General features: G+C 36.8%; 1 protein-coding gene across 1 annotated transcript in view; it reads left to right on the forward strand.

The window, feature by feature from the left end:
• The window catches only part of Itpr (Inositol 1,4,5,-trisphosphate receptor), a 1,293,714-nt gene that overhangs the window by 107,720 nt on the left and 1,162,908 nt on the right, over positions 1 to 23,086 (forward strand). Inside the window, exons 8-9 of the mRNA XM_090387283.1 lie at positions 9,645 to 9,791; positions 19,493 to 19,749. Coding sequence (XP_090243409.1) covers positions 9,645 to 9,791; positions 19,493 to 19,749 — 404 coding nt within the window. The remainder of the gene's footprint in view (positions 1 to 9,644; positions 9,792 to 19,492; positions 19,750 to 23,086) is intronic.

The raw sequence follows: 23,086 nt of genomic DNA on the forward strand, positions 1-23,086 counted from the left end.
AGTAAAAGTACACAAAAAATCACAGATTACACGAAAAAAAATTATTCCACAAATATTCAAGAAAAATTTATTCTAAAAATTGCCAATTTACTTGTTCATTAATATTTGTTTTCGATCTTTTGCTTTGCTCAATAGCTGAGCGATGATTACAGAGGAATGATTTGATGTAATGATCTGGATCAAATTTAAGCAATGGTTTTCCATTTAGATGTATGGTCATCATAATCTGCAACGTGTTTAATTGTCACAATATTATTGATTACGCTGAAAGCCTACTCAGCTTCAGCACTGCTAATCGCAATGGTTTCAAAGATATTTTCTGGCTTTCTTAATTGAAAAGGTAATTTCACTCAATTTTAAAGATAAACTGTCTTTGACAAAATCATTAACTTTTATTTCATATTTTATCAGAAAACTTAAAATTTCTTATTCAGTTTTCACCGTCTTGCCACCGAGACAAAAGTTCTTTCACATTCCACGATTTCGGGTAGCTATGTTTAAAATTTCTTTCAATGGTATCATTAATCATTATTTTCTTTATTTAATTTTAAATCACTCTGTTGCATTATTAACTTATCTTTTAAGGATAAAACAATGCATTTAATAAATTGTCGCGAGGTAATTTTTTTTACTTTCAATTTTGATTCATTCAGATTCTTTCCACTTCAACATGCTGTCAATTTCAGCTTCATAATTTCCTTCAGAATTTTTCAAATTAGCAATAGAATTGACAGTTCGAATAATTAATTTATCTGCTTTTACCATAGTGATTCTATAAAGCTTCTGAAAGGTAAGAGAGCTCCTGCTGGATGTCGATCATTAGTGCAAAACAGTTAAAAAATTCCAGATTTAAAAGTCAATTTAATAATCTCGAATATTTAACTTCTGATTCAACATGTTTGCACAAAGTGGGACAATTCCTCTAACCCGCAATTGCCATCCGCATCGGAGCAACCCGTGCGGGTTGCTCATCGTGGCCTGAACACACGACCGATCTTTATAGTTTCTACATCAAGTTCTTTAGCAATCATCCTTAATTCGCGCTATTTTTTTGGAGATTGGTGATAGTTTTTTTTTTTTTTTTTTTTTAATTATTGCCTGTATGCCATTATATTTTAGAACATTTTCTACACAGTGAAAGGCTAGACAAAGTTACAAAATCTGCCAACATGTCATCTTAAAATTTATATAATATCTTAGTTGCCTCAATCACCCCCCCTCCCCCTACATTTCTTCTGTCACTAGTTCTTTGAATACAGTGCAAAATGTTGGAATCACACGGATATTCTGCTACTGTGACCATATAAACATAGACCGGAGAAATTTACCGGAAGGCATGGATCACCCACTTCTCTGAAAAACATATGCCCGTTTGTCGGAGTAAAGGGCAACCACAACACACGTTGACCAGAGGCTATAACCCATGTCGAGAATCTTCTTAATCCTCTGACTGGGTATGGAAAGCATATTGACTAGTGCGACTTCTCGGTATGTGAATGAATAGGTTTTACAGACACTGCTAACGTTGTGGAACTGTAATCCCTTTCACTCTTAATTCGCACTTTCTAAATACCTAAATTGATTAAAGGCCAAAGGTGAGAACAATGCATACAAAGTTATCTCTCTTAATCTGTTTGTTACGTTGAAATTTTCTTCATTCAACGAAAACTATTTTAAATGTAATTACCAAGTAAGGGAAATCAAAAAAAATTCGCTGTAAAGAAGTTCGTTAAACACAGGTTGGACTGTAATTAAATCAAAAATGAAACAATTTTAAAATACATAACTGATCGATTGTGCCATTAAAATGCTGGGAATGGGGCTCCCCTCGCCCCACCGTATTTTCAGCTCTGGATACTCAATAATTGCATTCAGGATTTTATTTGTAAAATAAATGATCGTCTCAATAATGGGCTTGCAAATTTTCAAAAAAAAAAAAAAAAAAAAAAATGGGCTCTTGCCAGCCCATTGTGAGCCCACTATAGCTCACCACTGCTTACAGTGATGCATGCATTCCTAATTTTATAAAAATTGAAATAAAAAGATTGCACATGATTTATTTTGTGGTTTTTCATCAGATTTAGGAACTAACATTTATTTTTTGGCTCATTAAAATGATCTCCTTCCTGCACCCTTTTTTAACTGGAAGTATGATAAATGTTAAGCGTAAGCAAAAGGTTTTGATGACAGAATGACAGCTATGTATGCAGAGGAATATGAGTGATCATTACTGAAGTTTGCACAACTAGCAAAAATAGCTGAAAGCTATTTTTGTTGAATTTGAAAGTTGAATTTAGGGTTGAATTTGAAAGTGTTTGCAATTCTTCCCAGTCACGATAGGAGGGAGTATATGATGAGAGCATTGTCGATCAACTCGGCCCTGGAAAGATTGTGCAAGGCTCAAAGGGTAGAATTTTTTTCAGCCTGGTTTGTACTTATTAACAGACGGGACTGCTTCTACAGGGATGGGATACATTTAAATAGAAAGGGTGAAAGAATATTTGCTGATGCTATCGAGGCAGTGTTGGGTGGGTCGGAAAACTGCTAGCTTGGGGGGGGATACAAGGACTAATAGATTAACAGTAGCCACAGAGGTGAAAGTGATTCTTAACATTAGCATTAGCATTAACAGAGGCATTTGATGCAAGAAAGCAAGCTTATGCAGCATCAGCCAAAAAAAAAAAAAAAAAAAAAAAAACAAATAAATAGCCTGGTTTGTACTTATTAACAGACGGGACTGCTTCTACAGGGATGGGATACATTTAAATAGAAAGGGTGAAAGAATATTTGCTGATGCTATCGAGGCAGTGTTGGGTGGGTCGGAAAACTGCTAGCTTGGGGGGGATACAAGGACTAATAGATTAACAGTAGCCACAGAGGTGAAAGTGATTCTTAACATTAGCATTAGCATTAATAGAGGCATTTGATGCAAGAAAGCAAGCTTATGCAGCATCAGCCAAAAAAAAAAAAAAAAAAAAAAAAACAAATAAATAAATAATAAATAAATAAAAAATAACCACTTCCACTTCACCCCTCTGTTCTTTCGAAATACCTGTCCAGCTGAGCCTTAAACTTATTTAGGCTATCAACTTCCACGACAAGGGATGGAAGTCTATTCCAGCAACCAACCACCCGCTGGCTAAAGGCAAATTTCCTCACGTCTACTCTACATCTGTCTTTCCTCTATTTGAATTTATGCCCTCTCAGGTGATTATTCTGAGCAAGAGGAAGAATCCCATCAGCATTGAGCATGCTCAAACCATTCAAGGCTTTATACACCTCTATCAGATCACCTCGCCGGTGCCTAGTCTCCAGACACTGTAATTTGCAAAACGTAAGCCTTTCTTCATAAGAGCACCCCTTTGTTCCATTCACTAATCTTGTTGCCCTTCTCTGTACTCATTCAGGCATCTCTACATCCTTCTTGATATGAAGCCTCCAGACCTGTATACAGTACTCTAGGTGCGCTCTGATCATTGCCTTATACAAGGGAATAATCACCTCCTTATCCCTGCTAGAAAAATTCCTATATATCATCGACAATACACCATGAGCTACTCTTGCAGCCCGTCTGCACTGCACAGAAAACTTCATATCTCCCTGCACAACCACCCCCAGGTCCCTTTCATTCTCTACCACTGTCAGTGTAGTACCACAGAGTTGATATGTTGCTCTGGGGTTGCTGTTTCCCATGTGTAGTACTTTACATTTGTCAATGTTAAACTTCATTTGCCACCTCTCAGCCCATCTGCTCAATCTTTCCAGATCCTGTTGCAGCAGCATAGTGTCAGTAGTGTCCTTGACAACCCTGCCAACCTTTGTATCGTCTGCAAACTTGGACATTAAGCTTGATATAACATCATCAATATCATTTATAAATACAGAAAACAATAATGGACCCTGAGGGACTCCACTAATAACATTATTCCACGATGAGCAGTGTCCATTGATTACCACTCTCTGTCTTCTCCCCCTCAACCACCCCTTTATCCATAGCAGCAATTTGCCTCCAATGTCACACTGCTCCAATTTGTGTAGCAATCTTTCATGTGCAACAGTATCAAAGTCTTTCTAAGATCCAAGTATATAATATCAAAGCTATTCCCTGCATCCAGTTCTTTTGTGACTGCATCATAGTATCCAATCAAATTGGTCAGGCAAGACTTCCCCTTAACAAAACCATGCTGTGTCCGAGCTATAACTGAACTCTTGTCTAAATGATCCTGCAATGCTTCTTTAACCAGTGCCTCCATTAATTTTCCTGGAACAGAAGTTAAGCTCACAGGTCTATAATTACTTGTGTCAGCCTTTGATCCTCCTTTGTGAATTGGGGTCACATTTGCACATTTCCAGTCTATGGGTACCTCCCCCGAGTCCAAGGAAGCTCTCATAATTATGGCTAACGGTTTGCTTACTTCCTTTGCTGCCTCCTTTAATATAACTGGATAGATCCCATCCACCCGCGGTGCCTTTCTTGTGTTTATCTTCAACAGTTTCTCCTCCACTTTACTCCCAGTTATTTCAAGATTCTGTAGCTTACTGCGAGAGTTGAATACACCTCTGGCATTCCCCTCGCTGAATAACTCCTCGTGTGTGAATGTCGATGCAAAATATTCATTTAGTTTGTTAGCTACCTGAGCTAACAAACAGTCATTAATATACAAGAGGAAAAGAATGGGGGAAAGAACTGAACCTTGAGGGACATCAGCATTAGTGGAGAAGTTAGAAGACAGAGAGCCATCTATCATCACCCTCAGTGAACGATCAGAGAGAAAACTGGATAACCAATTACTAAAAACATTTGGCAAACCATAAGGTGGAAGCTTGTTTAGAAGACCTTTATGCCAAACACGATCAAAAGCCTTTGAGATGTCAAGAGCAACTACTTGTGTTTCACCGAACCTTTCCATTGAATTAGTCCATAAATGGGTAACGTAAGCCAGAATATCACCAGTGGATCGACACTGACGGAATCCATACTGGCGATCATTGATCAGACGGAAGGTTTCTAGGTAGTTTAAGAGTTGGCGGTTAATTGATTTCTCCATTACTTTAGAAAGAGTAGAAGTAATTGGAATGGGACGATAATTGGATGGGAGGGATTTGTCATCCTTTTTAGGAACTGGCTGGATATGAGCAAATTTCCAATCAGAAGGAAAAACACCTTTGGAATAAGAAATTGAAAAAAGACAGCAAAGAATAGGAGTAAGTTTAGGAGCACAGGTTTTGAGAACAAGTGGAGATATACTATCAGGACCTGGGGCTTTCTTAGCATCAAGATTCATCAAAATCCTTCTGATATCCTTTTGACGGAAGACCACAGGAAGCATTGAATGGAGCCTGTTGGGAACGTGTTGGGAATGAGATGGTCAAAAGTTGTGGCCAATAACTTTGGCAAGAGACCAGAATGTTCGGCTACCATCAGGGCAAAAGCAAGTTTTCTATTCTTACCCTGTTCAAACTCTAGTTTGGACTGATCAATAACTGCTTTACAATTGTTGCGAGCTTTGGTGTACGCAGAAAATGAAACTGAAGAATTAGAAACAAGCCAGTTACAATATGCAACATTCTTCTCTTGAACAGCCTTAGCACATTTATTGGAAAACCAAGGTTTAGATAAAGGACGAGATTTTAAAGTGGAGTGTGGGATAAAGGATTCCATTCCTGCAAGAATAATTTCACTGACACGATCTGTGCAAACGTTGACATCAGAAGTTTTGAAACAGTAATCAGACCATGGAAAAGAAGATAAGAAGTCTCACATGTCATCCCATTTTGCATTCTTGTAATGCCAAACAACACGAGGTTGGGAATAGCCATGAGATAAAGGTTCCATCGGACAAGAGACAATCACCAAGTTGTGATCTGAAGTGCCTGAAGGACCTCTCACTTCGACCGTGTACTTAGAACGGTTGTTTGTGAGAACAAGATCAAGCGTATTGGCTGTATGATTAGGATTGTCCTGTATTCTTGCAGGTAAATGAACAATCTGTGAAAGGTCATTAGTAATTGCAAAAGCCTCAGCATCTCGACTTGCTGGGTCGGTGTGACTAGAAATTGGAAGCCAGCTGGAGTTGTGAACATTAAAATCACCAAGGAAAATTACCTGACTGTTAGGAAAGTTGGACTAGAGAAAGTCAAGTTGCAAAGAGAGGAAGTCAAAGAGCTCCAAGTGATTAGTGGAGTTGGGAGAACGGTAGAGACAACAGATGAATTTGACACAATGAGGTAGAGAGATTTTAAGCCAGAGAAGATCAAAGAGAGGAGATTCCAAATTGCCAAGTCTCTGACAGGGAATATCAGAACGGACATATGCACATGTACCACCTTTGAGGCGAAAGGAATCATACAACGAATAATTTGGGCATCTGAGATGAGCAGTAGTGAGATTCTGTCAGAAAAAGTACATGGGGTTTGGTAGATTGCAAGTGGAAATGGACATCGTTGAGATTAGAATTGAGACCATGTATATTTGTGAAATGAACTAGTAAGTGTTTGGGAGGTTTAGATCTTTTCGCAGATAAGCTTACTCTATTAGTTTGACAATTCATGATGTATTCAATAATAAGAAAAAGTTGGGGAGACATGCTGTATGAAGTAATGAAATTTTTGGATATGGCGTACACATGGTAAGAATATACCCAGATCCTTGACATAACGTGGCCTCGACAATGCTCCCCGCATACACACTACTCGGACTCCCTCCAGTCACTATCTGGCAATGTAGATGTAGCAAGATTATACACTGGCTGATCCGGATGCCTCCTAGAGAGATACCAATAGGTTCGGTCCAGTGTACTATCTAGCAGCCGGCCTGCGAACCCCGTTTTAGAGCTGTACCCTCGAAATGTAAGGAATATTGGATCTCGCCACGACGTTCATCATAACCTCAAAAGTCATCAATCATATTGCATGATGGAAGAGATAGGGAAGGGTTGACCCGAACTTAGCTCTAGAGATTAAACATGGGTTCCACCACTTCAAGCTTCCAATAAGCGAAGTGGTGGTATATCACCGGTTGATGTGAGTCATCTACCACCTAGTACTGCCTGGTAACATAGAGGGGCGGCGTTCCTCCATGTGGTGTGGGTGGCACACCTCGACCCCTGCTTACGTTGGTTCACACCTGGGTAGTCACCCACCATGTACTTGTGCATGGAGGTTATACCCAGGATTACTAACAGTCCCACAATCGTGAGGGTGCAAGCAGAGGATTTGGCTGTCGCAGACTGTCCGGACTTCGCTGAAATTGGGTCCACTTGACTTGAGTGACACCCGAATATCAGTTCCATCAGCGTTTTAGACTACCAGGTAGCAAGGACAGCTTGTCTGGTATATCTGAGAGAATGTCTGTGACAACCTCAATTTGCATATCGCTTATTCTTAATTTCAGTAGTGCCACCATGTACAACAATATCACCTTTTGTGCCCTTAAAAGATGATATGTGTTCTACAGTGTCATCAACATTTGCATCTGGCAGACATGCCCTGCTCCACCTATCCTTTTTGCATAATATATTCCCCGTCTCCCTGACAATATTCTCCCTCTCACTGACAGTATTCTCCGTCTTCCCGAGTCACCGGCAATAACTAGTTTCTGTGGGACCACTGCATTCTGCCTTGGAGATTGACACTGTGCTGCCTGATGCACAGGAGTGTACTCTGGCATTGAGTTGGGCAGCTGAGAACTTGATGGAACCCTCATATTAATTTCTTTGAGGGCATTTACCCCACACCTCAAACCCTCATAGACACCCTGCAGAACACTCATTTGGCACCTAATTTCTCAGTCTCTACACCTAGCACACACAAAGACATCCTCTTTGGCTAGATCTTGGCCTGTTCTAGACAACTCTGCATTTTGCGCATTGTTTCAGACTGTGATGCGTGATAGAATTGTCCCCTTCGGTTCTCCTGCGAGCCACAGCACTCTTCTATTCTGTGGCTGCCGCTTTGCTGCTCTAATCTGGATCATGATTCCGTTTAAGTGTAATTTAACAATGAAATTTAATAAGATTAATGAATTTTATTGATAATACTATACTAATCTAGCAAATTTCTAATACAGTTCTATGTAATTCACTACCTAGTTTTACGTTAAACCTTACGGTATTCCGTATTGTATAACAATGGCGGCAAGTTACGAACGTAAAATCTACGGACACTAAGTATTAGCTTTCAAAATTGCTATCTAATTTTAAATAAACCACGGAGGTTGGCTAAAACTATAAAGCTACTTGTAGAAAATAATTTAGTATAACAATTAAGTCAATAAAATGACTAAGTATAAATGAAAACTTGGCATTCACCATTGCTGTAAAAATCTTGAATTGAATCAAGATTGAATTAGCAGCGAATTTTTCTCACCAATTTAAAGTGAATGATGTGGAAATTTTGATTAAACTTTGCAAAATACAAATTATGTGTAACAGCACTTGCCATAACAAAGTATAAATTGGAACACACATGCTAAATGCTATCCTCTCTGCCTTCCCGTCAAAGTTTTAAATGTCTGGTGCATACCAAAGTAAGGCTTCCAACAACCAATCAGTAGTATGCCTTTCTGTTCTAATGATTCCCAAATACTTAAAATTTTAAGTTCATTAAAATTTAACTTACAAATTTTATAAGTTAAAAATTTATAAATATAATTTATACCTAATTTGGGTGTAAGTTACTTAAACTTATTTTTTAAATTTATATATTTATTTCATATCTTACCTATGTGAGTTAGTATTTTCTGTGCTTACCACTATTAAAAATAACAAGAGGGAAAGACTACAAATGATTGAGGAAGTAATGGTAGTATCTATCTCCAATATTCCATCTAATATCAAAAAGAACTGTGAATCACACCAGGCACAAATATCTCATTCAAAATGTACATAAACCAAGTTTTTAAGTATTTCCCATTGCATGGTATCTTTTTAATTTTGTGATGATCTATAATTGGCGTTTATTTAGTACCTCTATATTGAGAATAAAATTATTATATAATTATATATAAGTATATATAATCTGTATTATGCATTGTAATTTTGTTTATAATTATGTATTGTTATAATAACTATTAGGCGCCTCCGTAGCCAGGTGGGAAGGAACAGCAGCAGTGCGTAGTACACGCTTCTTGATTAGACCGGGGTTCGAGCCCGTTACCACCAAATACAGAGGATGCGGAAAGGTCAAGGAATGACCACCGCATATCCCGGAGCAATATGGCCTTAGTCACTAATGCTCCTAAAAAAAATCAAAAAAAAAAAAAAAAAAAAATATTCTATTACATTTTTTTTTTTTTTTTTTTTTTTTTTTTTTAATATTAGATACATATATACACAGAGAGAGAGAGAGAGAGAGAGAGAGAGAGAGAGAGAGAGAGAGAGAGAGAGAGAGAGAGAGAGAGAGAGAGAGAGAGAGAATCGGATTTAACAGGCAGAAAATTGAGTAGGGGGTGCTACAAAATAAAATAAATTACTTAAGGGATATTAAAAAAAAGGTCAAACTGCTGCCTTAGGCCATAATCTTAGATTTTAATTTATTTTCCGTTTGAATTAGTCTTGATTTTGTTGTATAATGAATTAAGTGAAACTGTTTGGAAATGCTCTTAGTTTTATATTTTTCCTTCTTCTTCTTCTTCCCTTAACCAGGGTGATGTTGTAAGGTTGTTTCATGCAGAACAGGAAAAGTTTTTAACAATGGATGAGTATAAAAAGAAACAATATGTTTTCTTGCGATCAACAGGAAGAACTACTGCAACTGCAGCTACTAGCTCTAAAGCTTTGTGGGAAGTAGAAGTAAGTATGAAAGAATTTTTCTGCCTTGTTGTCTAATTTGGCTTGGTAAGACTGTATTGAATGAATATGAAGGTATTTAAAAGTCTTGTATAGTTCTTGATTCTGTTGAAGGTTTCCTGAGAGTTAACGAAAGCAGCCATAGGAAACTTGGGTTTAACCCATCCTGTGAATGTTAATTGATTAATACTCTCCAAATTTGAATTATCCTTTCCTTAGCTAGTTTTAAGTTTTCTTTATGCACACTTGTTGCATGTTGCAATCATAAGAAAACCTTCATCTGTCTAATATGATTGCAGATAGATTCTATGAGACCTGCAGTTTTATTGAGGATAGGAAGATAGAGAATGCTTGTTTCCAACTTTTGATGTTTCAGAATGATCCCTTCAACTTTTGGGTTGATGGTTGGATTATTTTCTTGATATTATGCTGTGTACTTTGTTTTATAATAATTTTTATTAAGATATAATTTCATTAACAGTATTTTCAGTGTTATTTAATAATCTTAAAAGAGTCCAAAGAGATGGGCAACCACCTTCTTGGTAAGATCTCCGAAAGGACCTATATGAGCAAACAGGATGTGAGGGTTACATAGCTTGGCAGCCAGATACTTTAGAGGGGACCTCACTTCAATGAGTTCTATAAGGCTCTGAGAGGAAATAATAAATAAAATGAGCTATAAAATGATTCTAGGACCAGAGGCTATAAGCTCAAATTACAGGGAAAAAATTTAGACAGTACTGTAGGAAGTTTTATTTTAGATAGTGAATTGTTGATTTACTGGAATAAGTTACCACAGCTTGAGGAAATTCAATGGTCAGCTGGATAGTCATCAGTATGGGGAGGGGAAGCATATAGGTTATTCTCTGTTTTTTTAATATATTTATTTTTTTATTTTCCTAATTAAATTTTATTATTTATTTTTTATATTATATTATATTATATTATATTATATTATATTATATTATTATACTATATTATATTACTAATACTAATGCTTAGTTCTCTGTTGAAGCAAATTATACATCTCTGAAAGATGAAACCAATGCAAGACATGGGTTTCATCTTTTAAAGGTGTAAATTTTTGTGATGTGCAGCACCATAAAATGTCATGATGACTTTTGTCGTTCCTTCCTATATACCTTGCTTATGAGGAAGCTGATACTTTGTAGTCATATACTTCAAGAAATTAAATCTACAGCCAAAGACCATATGAATAGTTCAACGAATAAGCAAATAGTCATTAAAATAACAAAGGCTCCTTTCTGAAATAAAAGTTTGTGTGTGTGTGTGCGCGCGCCTGCATGCATGTGTGTGCGCGTGCATGCGTGCGTGTGTGTGTGTGTTAGTTATTAACATGAGGAGTGGTCAAGAAGTTCAGAGAAAAGGTTATAAAATATAATTTTAAATTATAGAATAGCTTAATGTTTTAGAAAATAATGAAAAAAATGTTTGTCAATATTTTATGCAGTTTCTGAATTTAATTTTTATGTCGGTAGGTGGAAGAAGAATGAATATCCAGAAAATCAGGCATTATTCAGTAATCAAATTTTTGACCAAAGAGAGCAGAAATGTTAAAGTAATTCTTAAATGAATCGACTATTGTTTGAAGAATATCACCCAGTTATGCTATTTTTAGAAGAAAGAGACAGAATAATTAAAGCGCCTGAACTTGAAAAAGTACTTAATATTTCTCGTGAAAGCATTTTAATAATAATACATGGGTATTTGAGAATGTGCAAAGTTTGTGCACGTTGCTTGCTAATTCTTGCTAATCTAGATGGATTTTTATTCTGTTTGGTGACTGGTGATGAAACTTCATTACATTTTTATGATCATGAATACAAATTAGAAAGCAAATAGGGAATCACAGTGAATCCCCAGCACAGAAAATGCTTCAACCCTATCCATCAGTGTAAAAGTGTTGACCTCAGTTTTCTGAGACATAAAAGGATTGTTGTTAACTAACCTTGCAACTAAAACCATAGTAACAAGGGAATATTTTGCCAGCTTTATGTCAAACTTAAAAACTGCAATTTGGTGGAAAAAAGACAAGGAAAGTTGGGTCATCAGGTTTAACTTCTCATGACAATGCCCTCTTGTACAAAGCTTGGGTTACACAGGCTGAAATTCATGTATATAGATTTGAAAAATTAAACACCACTCCCCACCATTCAGCTTCAGCCAAAGTAATTATTATTTGTTCAAGAAAGCCTTAAAACTCATCTCTGTGAACTCATTTTAAATATAATAAAGAACAAAAAGCAGCTATGGAAGCCTGGTTTGATGTCATAGATTTTGAGGTTTCCAAATTTGATGGTGTTTCTGGGTGTACTTTTAGTGCTAATTCTAAATATTCAAACTGTTTTTACCTATCATGTACAGCTTTTTTTTTTTTATAAACAGTTTTTGACATCTGGGCACATCTAAAATGTTTAGACATGCCCTGCAAGTCAGGTAGCTGTATAAACCTGCAAAGTGCTCCTTCCATATTTGATTGTTCTCTGGTGCAGTTGTGCTAATTAGTATCATTTTCTAATGCAATTTTCATATTACAACAATCTTACATCAACAGTAAGGCCTGTTGATGTAAGATTTACATCAACAGTAAGTATCTGAACTACTGGTATCATATCGACCAAGTTTTCTTGAACTTTTCACTCAGATCCCAAATCTGACATTTGTGATCTAGTAATCAAATTATTTCCCTTGGGGTCTGTTTACCAGTTCAGCGGGGTCTGCGAAACAGACTCTCTGGAACTGGTCGAATTATTCATTGTATGTATAGCAAATTGATGATAATTAAACAATTTGATGATAAATAAATAGACACTTAACAATCTCCACTCTCTTTTATACTAATAATAAAATTCAATTTAGTGTACCGCAACGAGATTATTTTATTAACCAATGTAAATAACATTATTTACATTGGTTAATAAAATAATCTCGTCGCGGTACACTAAATGGAATTTTATTATTAGTATAAAAGAGAGTGGAGATTAAGTGTCACTTTACTTCTTGTGAACATGGACCATCCCGAAATAACTTTTTCTCTTATTAAGAAGTTCAGTCTAAAATATTTTAGTAAACTTGACAGTTGTCTTCTGTTTCCTGTCCATTATTGCTGGGTGGTTTAGTTTGTGTTGGGTTGATGTGCATCAACTTCGCTTTGCTCTTCCTTTTGGCAGTGAGTAAATTATGGAAATTGAATACAGGATTATTTTTAAGAAACCCGTATATATTGACAATTTTAAATCATAATATTGTATTATAAATTTAGTCTCATATAATGTATTAATTGGATTTATATGATGTGAGTGTCAGGCCGAAGAACTTCCTATAAAAAGGTATGAGTTAAATCTCTTATATTTTTCAAATAGTATTAAAGTAGGAAGGATTGAGCTGTATTGCTCTTATATATTTTGATACCTTTTTATAATGAAATAAATATAAATTTCAAAAAAAAAAAAAAAAAAAGTTTAAGTAACTTAAACGCAAATTGCATGGCATCACTGGAATGTCATTGTGGCACCTCGGTTGAAAGCCATTGCCCTAGAGGGTGATTAATCAATTTTTTATATTTTAATATATAGAAAGCTTTTTTAAAGTGAAGATAAGGTGCTGGGAACGTGTTGTCTAGAAGCTTATTGTATAGAATTCTGATATTGTGCATGATCAGTCTGTTATTGCTACATATGGTAGCTATTCTAATGCACAGCGAAAGAATGACAGCATATATTTTCTTCGAGATGTTGGAGTGCCAATGTGTAAAATTGACAACATTGAAATTAAAGGCATCACGTTTGTTGTAGATATTAATGGTGATTTGTATGCCATTGATATCAATGTCTAGATCTAGGTAACTGGCTGTATGGTTATTGTTATTCGTTTTTTTCCAGAGTCAGTTCTGGTGGATAAATATTGGCAAACTCTTGTAAAAAGTTGGCACAATTTATTACCAGTAGGTCATCTATGTACCTGAATATGCATAGTTCTGATGGTAATGAGGTTTCAGAATGGTGCAGATAGAAGTTAGCCAGTACACAGCTTACTGGGCTGCCCATGGGGGTTCCTTTGGTTTAAGTAAACTGTATTGCCATCAAATATGTAATTGTTTGAAATATAAAGGTTGGTCAGGCTATTCCAATATGTGAGTTTGCAGTTTATGATGGCTATAGCTATTGTACAATTTGTTATGAATTGCCTTCAGGTTTGATAGATCTAGACTGGTTAAAAGGCTATTAAAGCCATATGTTGATATGCTAGTAATGTTATTAGTTTTTAGAGCATCTATTACAGATTGATTGTTGTTAATAATTCTGCCATTAGGTAAGATGTTTATGATAGGCTTAAGGAGTAGTTCTAAAGTCTTACCAGGTTTATGTGCATAGCTGTTTGCAGGATGTGATGAATCTGAAACCTATTGGATTTTTGTGGAATTTAAGTATGAAATAAATGTAGGGGAAATTATAAACGCTAAAGTTAATATTTAATTTTTTGCTGAAGGCAATAAGCTTTTTGGTGATAATACTGCTGTTGTTGGTAATAGGTTTGTAAGTTGCACTAGAGTTGAGTTCAGCCTTTAAAGTATGATAATAGAAAGATCTGCAGATAAAGGCAAAGTTGTTGGAAGCTTTTTCTACTGGAGTGATGATAAGGTGCTCATGTAATTCAGCTAGGTGCTGTTTGATAATGCTGTTGTATTTAGAGCTGTACCCTGTATGTGAAGTTCAAATTTGTTAGTTATGGAGTAAGTCAGCAAGCACTGTATTTAACCATATTTGGAAAGCTTCTATGGGGGTGTTATGCTTATATGATAGCATAAAACAGAAGTTAAGCCAATTATGATAAAACTGCTTTCTGACTTTAGCTAGGCTGATCTGCTTGTAGAGCCTGAATTTAAAGCCATGTGCCATGAATGATGGTATATCAAGCTTAATGTCCAAGTTTGCAGATGATACAAAGGTTGGCAGGGTTGTTAAGGGCACTACTGACGCTATACTGCTGCAACAAGATCTGGAAAGGTTGAGCAGATGGGCTGAGTGGTGGCAAATGAAGTTTAACATTGACAAATGTAAAGTAGTACATATGGGAAACAGCAACCCCAGAGTAATAACGTATCAACTCTGTGGTACTACACTGACAGTGGTAGAGAATGAAAGGAACCTGGGGGTAATTGTGCAGGCAGGTATGAAGTTCTTTGAGCAGTGCAGACGGGCGGCAAGAGTAGCTCATGGTGTCTTGTCAATGATATACAGGAATTTTTCTAGCAGGGATAAGGAGGTGATTATTCCCTTGTATAAAGCAATGGTCAGGCCACACCTTGAGTACTGTATACAGGTCTGGAGGCCTCATTTCAAGAAGGATGTAGAGCTGTTGGAACGAGTACAGAGAAGGGCAACAAGATTAGTGAATGGAACAAAGGGTTGCTGTTATGAAGAAAGGCTTAGGTTTTGCAAATTACAGTGTCTGGAGACTAGGCACCGGCGAGGTGATCTGATAGAGGCGTATAATGCCTTGAATGGTTTCAGCATGCTCAATGCTGATGGGATTCTTCCTCTTGCTCAGAATAATCACCTGAGAGGGCATAAATTCAAATCGAGGAAAGACAGATGTAGGATAGACGTGCGGAAATCTGCCTTTAGCCAGCGGGTAGTTGATTGGTGGAACAGACTTCCATCCCTTGTTGTGGAAGTTGATAACGTAAATAAATTTAAGGCTCAGCTGGACAGGTATTTCAAACGAACGGAGGGGTGAAGTGGAAATTTTTTTTTTTTGGCTGATGCTGCATAAGCTTGCTTTCTGGCATCATATGCCTCTACTAATGCTAATGCAAAAATTAGTGGAGAATCTTGATCTGCAGATCCAATAATGGCAAATGAATGGATTGACCATGTTTGGGCAGAAATCAGGAAAGATTTCAATGACAGACATCTACAACACCAATGAAACAGGACTTTTTTATAATTTGACACCTGACAATACATTTAAATTTAAAGGGGGAAAACGTGTTTGTGGAAAAAAAACCAAAGGCTCGCTTGACGGTGTTCGTATGCACAAATATGACAGGAACTGATAAAAAAAACTGTTTGTTATCGGAAAATCATATTGTGTTTAAAAAACGTAAGGAAACTTCCTGTCGATTACATTGCAAACAAGAAAGCTTGGATGACTTCGGATATTTTTTGGTAATAAGTAAATGATTAGAATAAGGAGCTATTCAAAAGAAAAAAAAAATTTTTTTTGTTAGTTGATAACTGTCCTGCCCATCCTCAGATTGAAAATTTGTCCAACATTGTGCTAGTGTTTCTACCTCCCAGTGAAACATCTATTTTACAACCAATGGACATAGGTGTAATCAAGAGTTTGAAATGATTTTATAAAAGATTTCTAGTTCTACATCTGAGCAGTCAAAGAGAACAGAAACTTATTGAATCTGTATCGATATTGTATGCTATAAATTTATTGAATGATGCATGGAACAACGTTACTTCGACAACAATATTGAATTGCTTCAAGAAATCGAAATGAAATTTCAATTGTAGCTGAAGAAGATTGAAACGAAGAAAACAACTTACTGTTATCCGAATGGTTGCTATGTAACAACATTGTAGGTTTTAATACAGATAGCATCGATGAATTTGTATGAGTCAATGACAACTCATTAACTAGTCTTCCTATAGAGAGTGATTGTAGATGCTGTGCTCAACAAAGGCGATAATGACGATGGTAAAGACGATGATATGATGACAATTGAAAGTGAATTAAAATCATTGCTCACAAGCTCAAGGAGAAATGGACACATTAGTAAATTTTTTTGAAGGAAATGAGGCAAGTAATGAGACTTTTAATGCATTGAGTGTTTTAAGGGGAAACTGAAGAAATATCAAAGTGAAATCTTTAAAACAAACAACAGTTTTAAGATTCAGAAATAAAGACTAATTGAAATCGTGTTTATTATTAAATAGTATAATTTTTAATTACAGAGAATTAAATTGTGTTTAGTATTAAGTGTATGGTTTTAAAATTACAGACAAATAAATTGTTTAATATTAGTGTTTAATATTATTTAATAATAATATTAATATTATTTTTTTCTCTCTAAGATTTCTTTTGTTTTTTTGAATATCTTTTTATCAAGTTATTGAGAATTTAAAAAAATATATATGAGGTAGATTTAATTCATCACTGATATAAAGCGTTCATTGTTTAACAGCCTCAAGGTGTTCCCCATGTTCACTATCACTGATATAGCAATTAACGGTTATAATGAGGAAATTTTGTCGGTCCCTTGATGCTCATTATAGTTTGACTGTATTATTTATTAATGATTATTTAGACAACGTACAGGTTAATGCAAACGCATCATATTAGTATACAGCTAAACTCTGAATTAGCCAAAAATATGCAAAGGTGGCATTGTTTAAGTTATATCTCATATTGTGAATACCTTCACAACGAGTTGCCATGATATTGCACTACTTCGAATAAGTAACGCTTCACCAAAGGAGAAGACTGTTGTTACGTATTCTCTGCGGATACCACCACTGAGAATAACGAATAATATGATGCACTTGTACTAACTTGTACGTTGTCTAAATCTCTCGCAGCCTGAGGCTAAAGCCCTTAACGTATTTCAGTCTTAATTTATATTATACACCATCAGACATCTCTCATATTGTGGAGTTATACTTCATAGCTGTTTTGTCATCATTGCATCACTCGGGTACCTATCCACCCACCGAAGACGGGTCAAATAGCCCTTCTTCGGTGGGTGGGTAGGTACAAGGGGGAGCCTGATGATGTCCAGAGTTTCCAAGAATAGGTAACAACAGCCTTCTCCACTGGGGAAGCGTTGCCTATTCGAGAAGTTTTTGAGTGGTGTGAGTTGAAGGAGTTACTGTCCCTTTCATTCTTCTACACCGTTTCTTTTCCTCTTCCACTCCTACTATTACTTTCCCTCTACCTTTTTGCTTTTCTAAGTCTAATAGGGACAAGTGGATAGTCGAGTTATTATCCCACAGATATACAAAATAGCCCTGAATGGCACGAGGTGGAGCCTAATGATGTCTGGAGTTTCCAATAATAGGCAACAACAGTCTTTCCCACTGGGGTAGCATTGCCCATTCCAGGAGTCTGAGTGTTTGAGTGGTGTGAGTTGAAGGAGTTAATGTCCCTTTTATTCTTCTACACCATTTGTTTTCCTCTCCTTAGCCAGGTGGGCAGGAGCAGCAGTGCTTCTTGATTAGACTGGGGTTTGAGCCCGTGACCACCAAATACGGAGGATGCGGAAGGGTCAGGGAATGACCACCGCATATCCTCGGAGCAATATGGCCTTAGTTGCTAATGCTTCTAAAAACCAAATAACTAACAATCTTTTATAGTCTAATAGGAACAAGAGGATGGTAGAGTTATTATCCCACACATATACAAAATAGCCCCGAAATGGTGCTGTCTAGGTGGTGGTATTTGCTGAGAATAAGTAACAACAGCCTTCTCCTTTGGTGAAGTGTTACTTATTCGAGTTAGTGCAATATCATGGCAACTCGTTGTGAAGGTATTCACAATATGAGATATAACTTAAATGATGCCGCCTTTGCATATTTTTGTTAATTCAGAGTTTAGTTCCGTACTAATATGATGCGTTTGCACTAACTTGCATTGTCTAAATCTCTCACAGCCTGAGGCTAAAGCTCTTAACTTTTTTCAGTAATGGTTATTTATTAATGCTCGTGATGCAAGGCAAGCTAAACAGAAGTGCTTGCTCCTGCTGCATGCCATGCTTGATGTACATGTGGGCTTAAAGTTAGAGCCGCAGTTATATGATAAAAGAGCAGCATGCGGCTTGTGAGCCCGCAGGTTGCCAACCCCTGATATAGAGCATTGATCATGTGCATGATTATAAGTTGAGTGTTTGTAACAGAGTTGACCCTGTAATTTTTCATCACTTGTGTTTTCTTTTTGATTTGTGTTGTTTCAACAACATCATTAATAATTAATCATGTTTTACCATTTATAATTGATTACTATATAGGATAGAAGTTAAACAAAAAGAAATTTAAGAGTTTAATTGTCACAGTGTAATAATTAGTCGACTATTAAATCGTATCATAACGTTCGTTTGATTGGCATTGCCAGAAATGACACTTTGTGAATCTACTTAATTTTTTTGGCTAAATCAAAGCACTGTACACAATTGCCAAAACTCATGTTGCCTTATTTACTGCATATGACATTAAAGAGCAGAAAGAAACGATTTAAACAATTAAAAGTTGTTTTGCTGTTAATTTTGTCTCTGTACTTTATAATATGATGTCTATTTTTATTATTTTATTATATAAAATTATAATTAGATAAAATATAAAATAAATAGTGTACCAACACATTAACATTTTAATTACTTGAAGCTTTTGTAGTGGCTTATAGATTAATGCCTAGTAATCTGATAGTCTGGCACTGCTGTGGTTCCATGGATTATTTGACTTCTGTCACACATCCATTTATTTAATTATTTATACTAATAAAAAAAAAAATTTCATAGTTTTGTATGTTATTGCATTTTTGCTTATTCTTGAATGAAGCTTTTATTCGCTGTGTGATCTACACTGATCAATATACAGATCCCTTAAAAATTGATGGATAAAATTTTTTTCTATAAACTTCAGAATGATTATTTTATAATTTTTTTAATAAATTCATAGGTTGTTCAGCATGATCCCTGTAGAGGAGGAGCAGGACACTGGAATACACTGTTTCGTTTCAAGCACTTGGCTACAGGGCAGTACCTAGCAGCAGAAGTTGATGATGATCCTACTGAAGATCCTATGAGGAACAAATTAAGGGGACCACCTGGTAATCCAGTTTATTGCCTTGTTTCTGTGCCACATTCTACTGATATAGCTTCCATATTTGAACTAGATGCCACAACGTTAACAAGGGGAGATGATTTGGTTCCTCAGTAAGCATATATTATTGTATTTATTTTTGTCCATTTTTAATCTTTTTGTAAAAATAACACACGATTTTTAATATAATATTGTAAATTAATTAAATATGCAATGTTATATCACTTGAAGTTGATTTTAGATGTTTATTAAAATTTTCTATCTCAAAGGTTGGTTACATTTTACAAAATCACAGAATCACTGGTTAAAAGAGTGATGAAAGGGGATAAGGTGTTTTACATGTGTGTAATACAAAAAATAAAAGAGCAGATGGGTGCTTTGTATCAATATTTCCAGATGAAAGGTCCTTCATGACAAGATAAAAATGTGCTAGTGAAACTGAATACCGTAAATTCTGTGATATGGAAAATTACCAAGAATTGCTTACTAGAAAAACTTCCGAGCCCTTGGGTAAACTACACATACCTAGTTATTTTAATGGAAGTAGTAAGAAAGTATTAATTAAGTTTAATTATGAGGATTTCATTAATGTCAATAGTGCCCCTCGACGTGGACACCTGTACGTGGTGAGGGGATCTCCCAGTGACACTGCTGGACTTGCAGACTAGCATCACTGGGATCCAACGCCCACAGCCTAGGTTCGAGGCTAACATCAATGGAATCCAATATGTTTGCTGTGCGCTGCGACCCGTGGAAATTCGGAAAGGGGGATCCTGGTGGTTGAGAGGCCCAGCTTCAATACACCACTTCGGCCCCTGCTTTGACAAGATAGGTGGACCTGGAAGGCTGGCAGCTGTGGGGTATGGTGTCTGGGTATCCCTGGCATTCCACTCCCGAACACATTTATTGCATGCCGGGTAGTGGGCATCCCTTTGGGCTCTATGGTGGGTGGGGAGCCCGGGCACTGAACCATTTCAAAAACTTCATGAATCGTAATAAACTTACTTCTCCAGGGGCCCCAACTCGGTCCCTATTTGCAAATATAGATGACGATACGGATAGCACTATTACTACAAAGAAGCAGCGAACTGAAATATCATCAGGGCCTGTCCCAAGGTTTTTAATTATACATTCTACCAGCAAAAAACTGACTTGCAAAATGTCACCCTTCTTTATACAGAAAGTGTTAGATGGGTTAGCAGGTTCACCCAAATCAGTTCTGGTGACCTCTTAATCGAAACTAAAATTGACAGGCAGTCTGAGCAGCTACTCCGAGCAACATCAATCGGAGAAATGCCCATAACTGTGACACCATACAGAACACTCAATTCGTCGAGAGGTGTCATTTCAGAGTGGGACCTTCTTGATGTTACCGAGGAGGAAATCTGCTCAGAACTGAAACCACAGGGAGTTATTGTCATAAAGAGAATTAATGTGCATAGAGATGGATAACTTGTTAAAACCAGAAACGTAATCCTGACTTTTAACTTGCCAAAGTCTCCTGATGAGATTAAAGCTGGCTACATCAACTGTCCAGTACATCCAAATGTTCCAAACCCTTTACGGTGTTTTAAATGTCAGAAATATGGACATTCTCAAATGGCCTGCCATGGAGTCCTTGCATGTGCTTGATGTGGTGCAAAGGACCATGAAACAATAGCATGTTCAGTCACAAAACCCACCTGCATTAACTGCAAGGGAGAATATCCAGCCTACTCACGAGCATGCCAGAGGTGGAAAGAAGAAAAAGAAATCCAACGGCTGAAGGCAGAGCTGAACATATCATACAAGGAGGCAAGGAAAGTGGTGAAACCTCTAAATATAAACAAACCCACCAACACCCAGAAGGTAGCAGGGAGATGTTCCATCGAAACTCATACAGGCATGACCATTCCTCCAAAAGAGTCATTCACTCCCATTGCACGTTACCTCTTAAGCCCACAAAAACCTGCACAGAAAGACCAATCAGCTGTCACTCCTATATTGGTACCTCCTAATGCTCCAAAAATAACAAAAGCAATTTCCAAAGAAAAGACTAACAAAGTTGAAGTATCCCCATGTACCCAAGAAAAGCTGCTGGCAGAGGTGAAAGTGATTCTTGCACTGCTTCTATTGGAATGAGCAGCAACCTGGAAAAAATGCAGGTGATTTCAGAGACTGCTGGAAGTCATTGTGATACAAGTAAACACATGGGTTGTGTTGGGATAGCTAAGAATAGAAACAGGTGCATGTATACTTGCGTGTATACCAATGCTAGGAGTTTGGTAAATAAATTTGATGAATTTGAGGTATTGCTTAAAACATCAAAGACTGATATTGTTGGGATATCAGAGACGTGGTGTCACGCAGAACTGGAATTTGGGGAGTACAATGTGTACAGGAAGAATGGACAGGATAGAAAGGGAGGAGGGGTTATGCTATTAGTTAAGAAACACATAAAACCTGAGGAGGTACAGCCAGGCGACATTGCTGGACACTGCAGTGTCGAGTCAGTTTGGTGTGACATAAGCCCTGGAAAATCAAAATTTAGAGTAGGAGTTTGTTATAGGCCTAATGACTCTGATGAGTATAATAAAAACTGTACAGGGAAATAGTGGTAGATAAATCAGAGTGTCTTATAATGGAGGATTTTAATTTTCCGGATATTGACTGGAATTTGTGGGTTGGTCACTCACACGCTAGCAAGGCTTTTGTGGATTTATTGGATGATTGTTTTCTACATCAGCATGTTTTGGGAGACAACTAGAGGGAGTAATACTCTTGATCTGATTATCAGTAGTGATTGTTCATGCATTAAGAATCTGAGGATAAAGGAACCACTAGGTGGTTCCTTTATCATAGTATCCAATCAAATTGGTCAGACAAGACTTCCCCTTGACAAACCCATGCTGTGTCTGAATTATTACTGCTGTTTTGTCTGGATGATCCTGCAAAGCTTCAGTGACTCCCTTATTTTCCCTATAACAGAAGTCAAACTAACTGGTCTGTAATTACTCATGTCACCCTTTGATCCCCCCTTTCTGAATTGGAGATACATTTGCACATCTCCAGTTCATGGGGACTTCCCCTGAGTCCAAGGATGCTCTCATAATTATGGCTAAGGGTTTGCTTACTTCCTTTGCTGCCTCCTTTTATATAACTAGATCGATCCCATTGAGCCCAGGTGCCCTTCTTATGTTTAACTTCAACAATTTTTCCTCCACTTTGCTCTCAGTTATTACAAAATCATTAAGCACCCTGCTATAATTTGATAACTTTCTGCCATTTTCAAACCTTAATAATTCCTCATGTGTGAATGTAGATGCAAAATACTCATTTAGTTTGGCAGCTATCTGAGAATGATCATCTATAGTCGAACCATCAATATCAAGTGGACAAATCTGATTCATCTCCTTCCTTTTATAGTTTATATAAGTAAAGACATCTTTGCTGTTTTTCTTAGCATTCTTT

The sequence above is a fragment of the Mastigoproctus giganteus genome, chromosome 13 (genome assembly GCF_048544385.1).
Source record: "Mastigoproctus giganteus isolate SK-2022 chromosome 13, ASM4854438v1, whole genome shotgun sequence".
In the NCBI taxonomy this organism is placed as follows: domain Eukaryota; kingdom Metazoa; phylum Arthropoda; class Arachnida; order Uropygi; family Thelyphonidae; genus Mastigoproctus; species Mastigoproctus giganteus.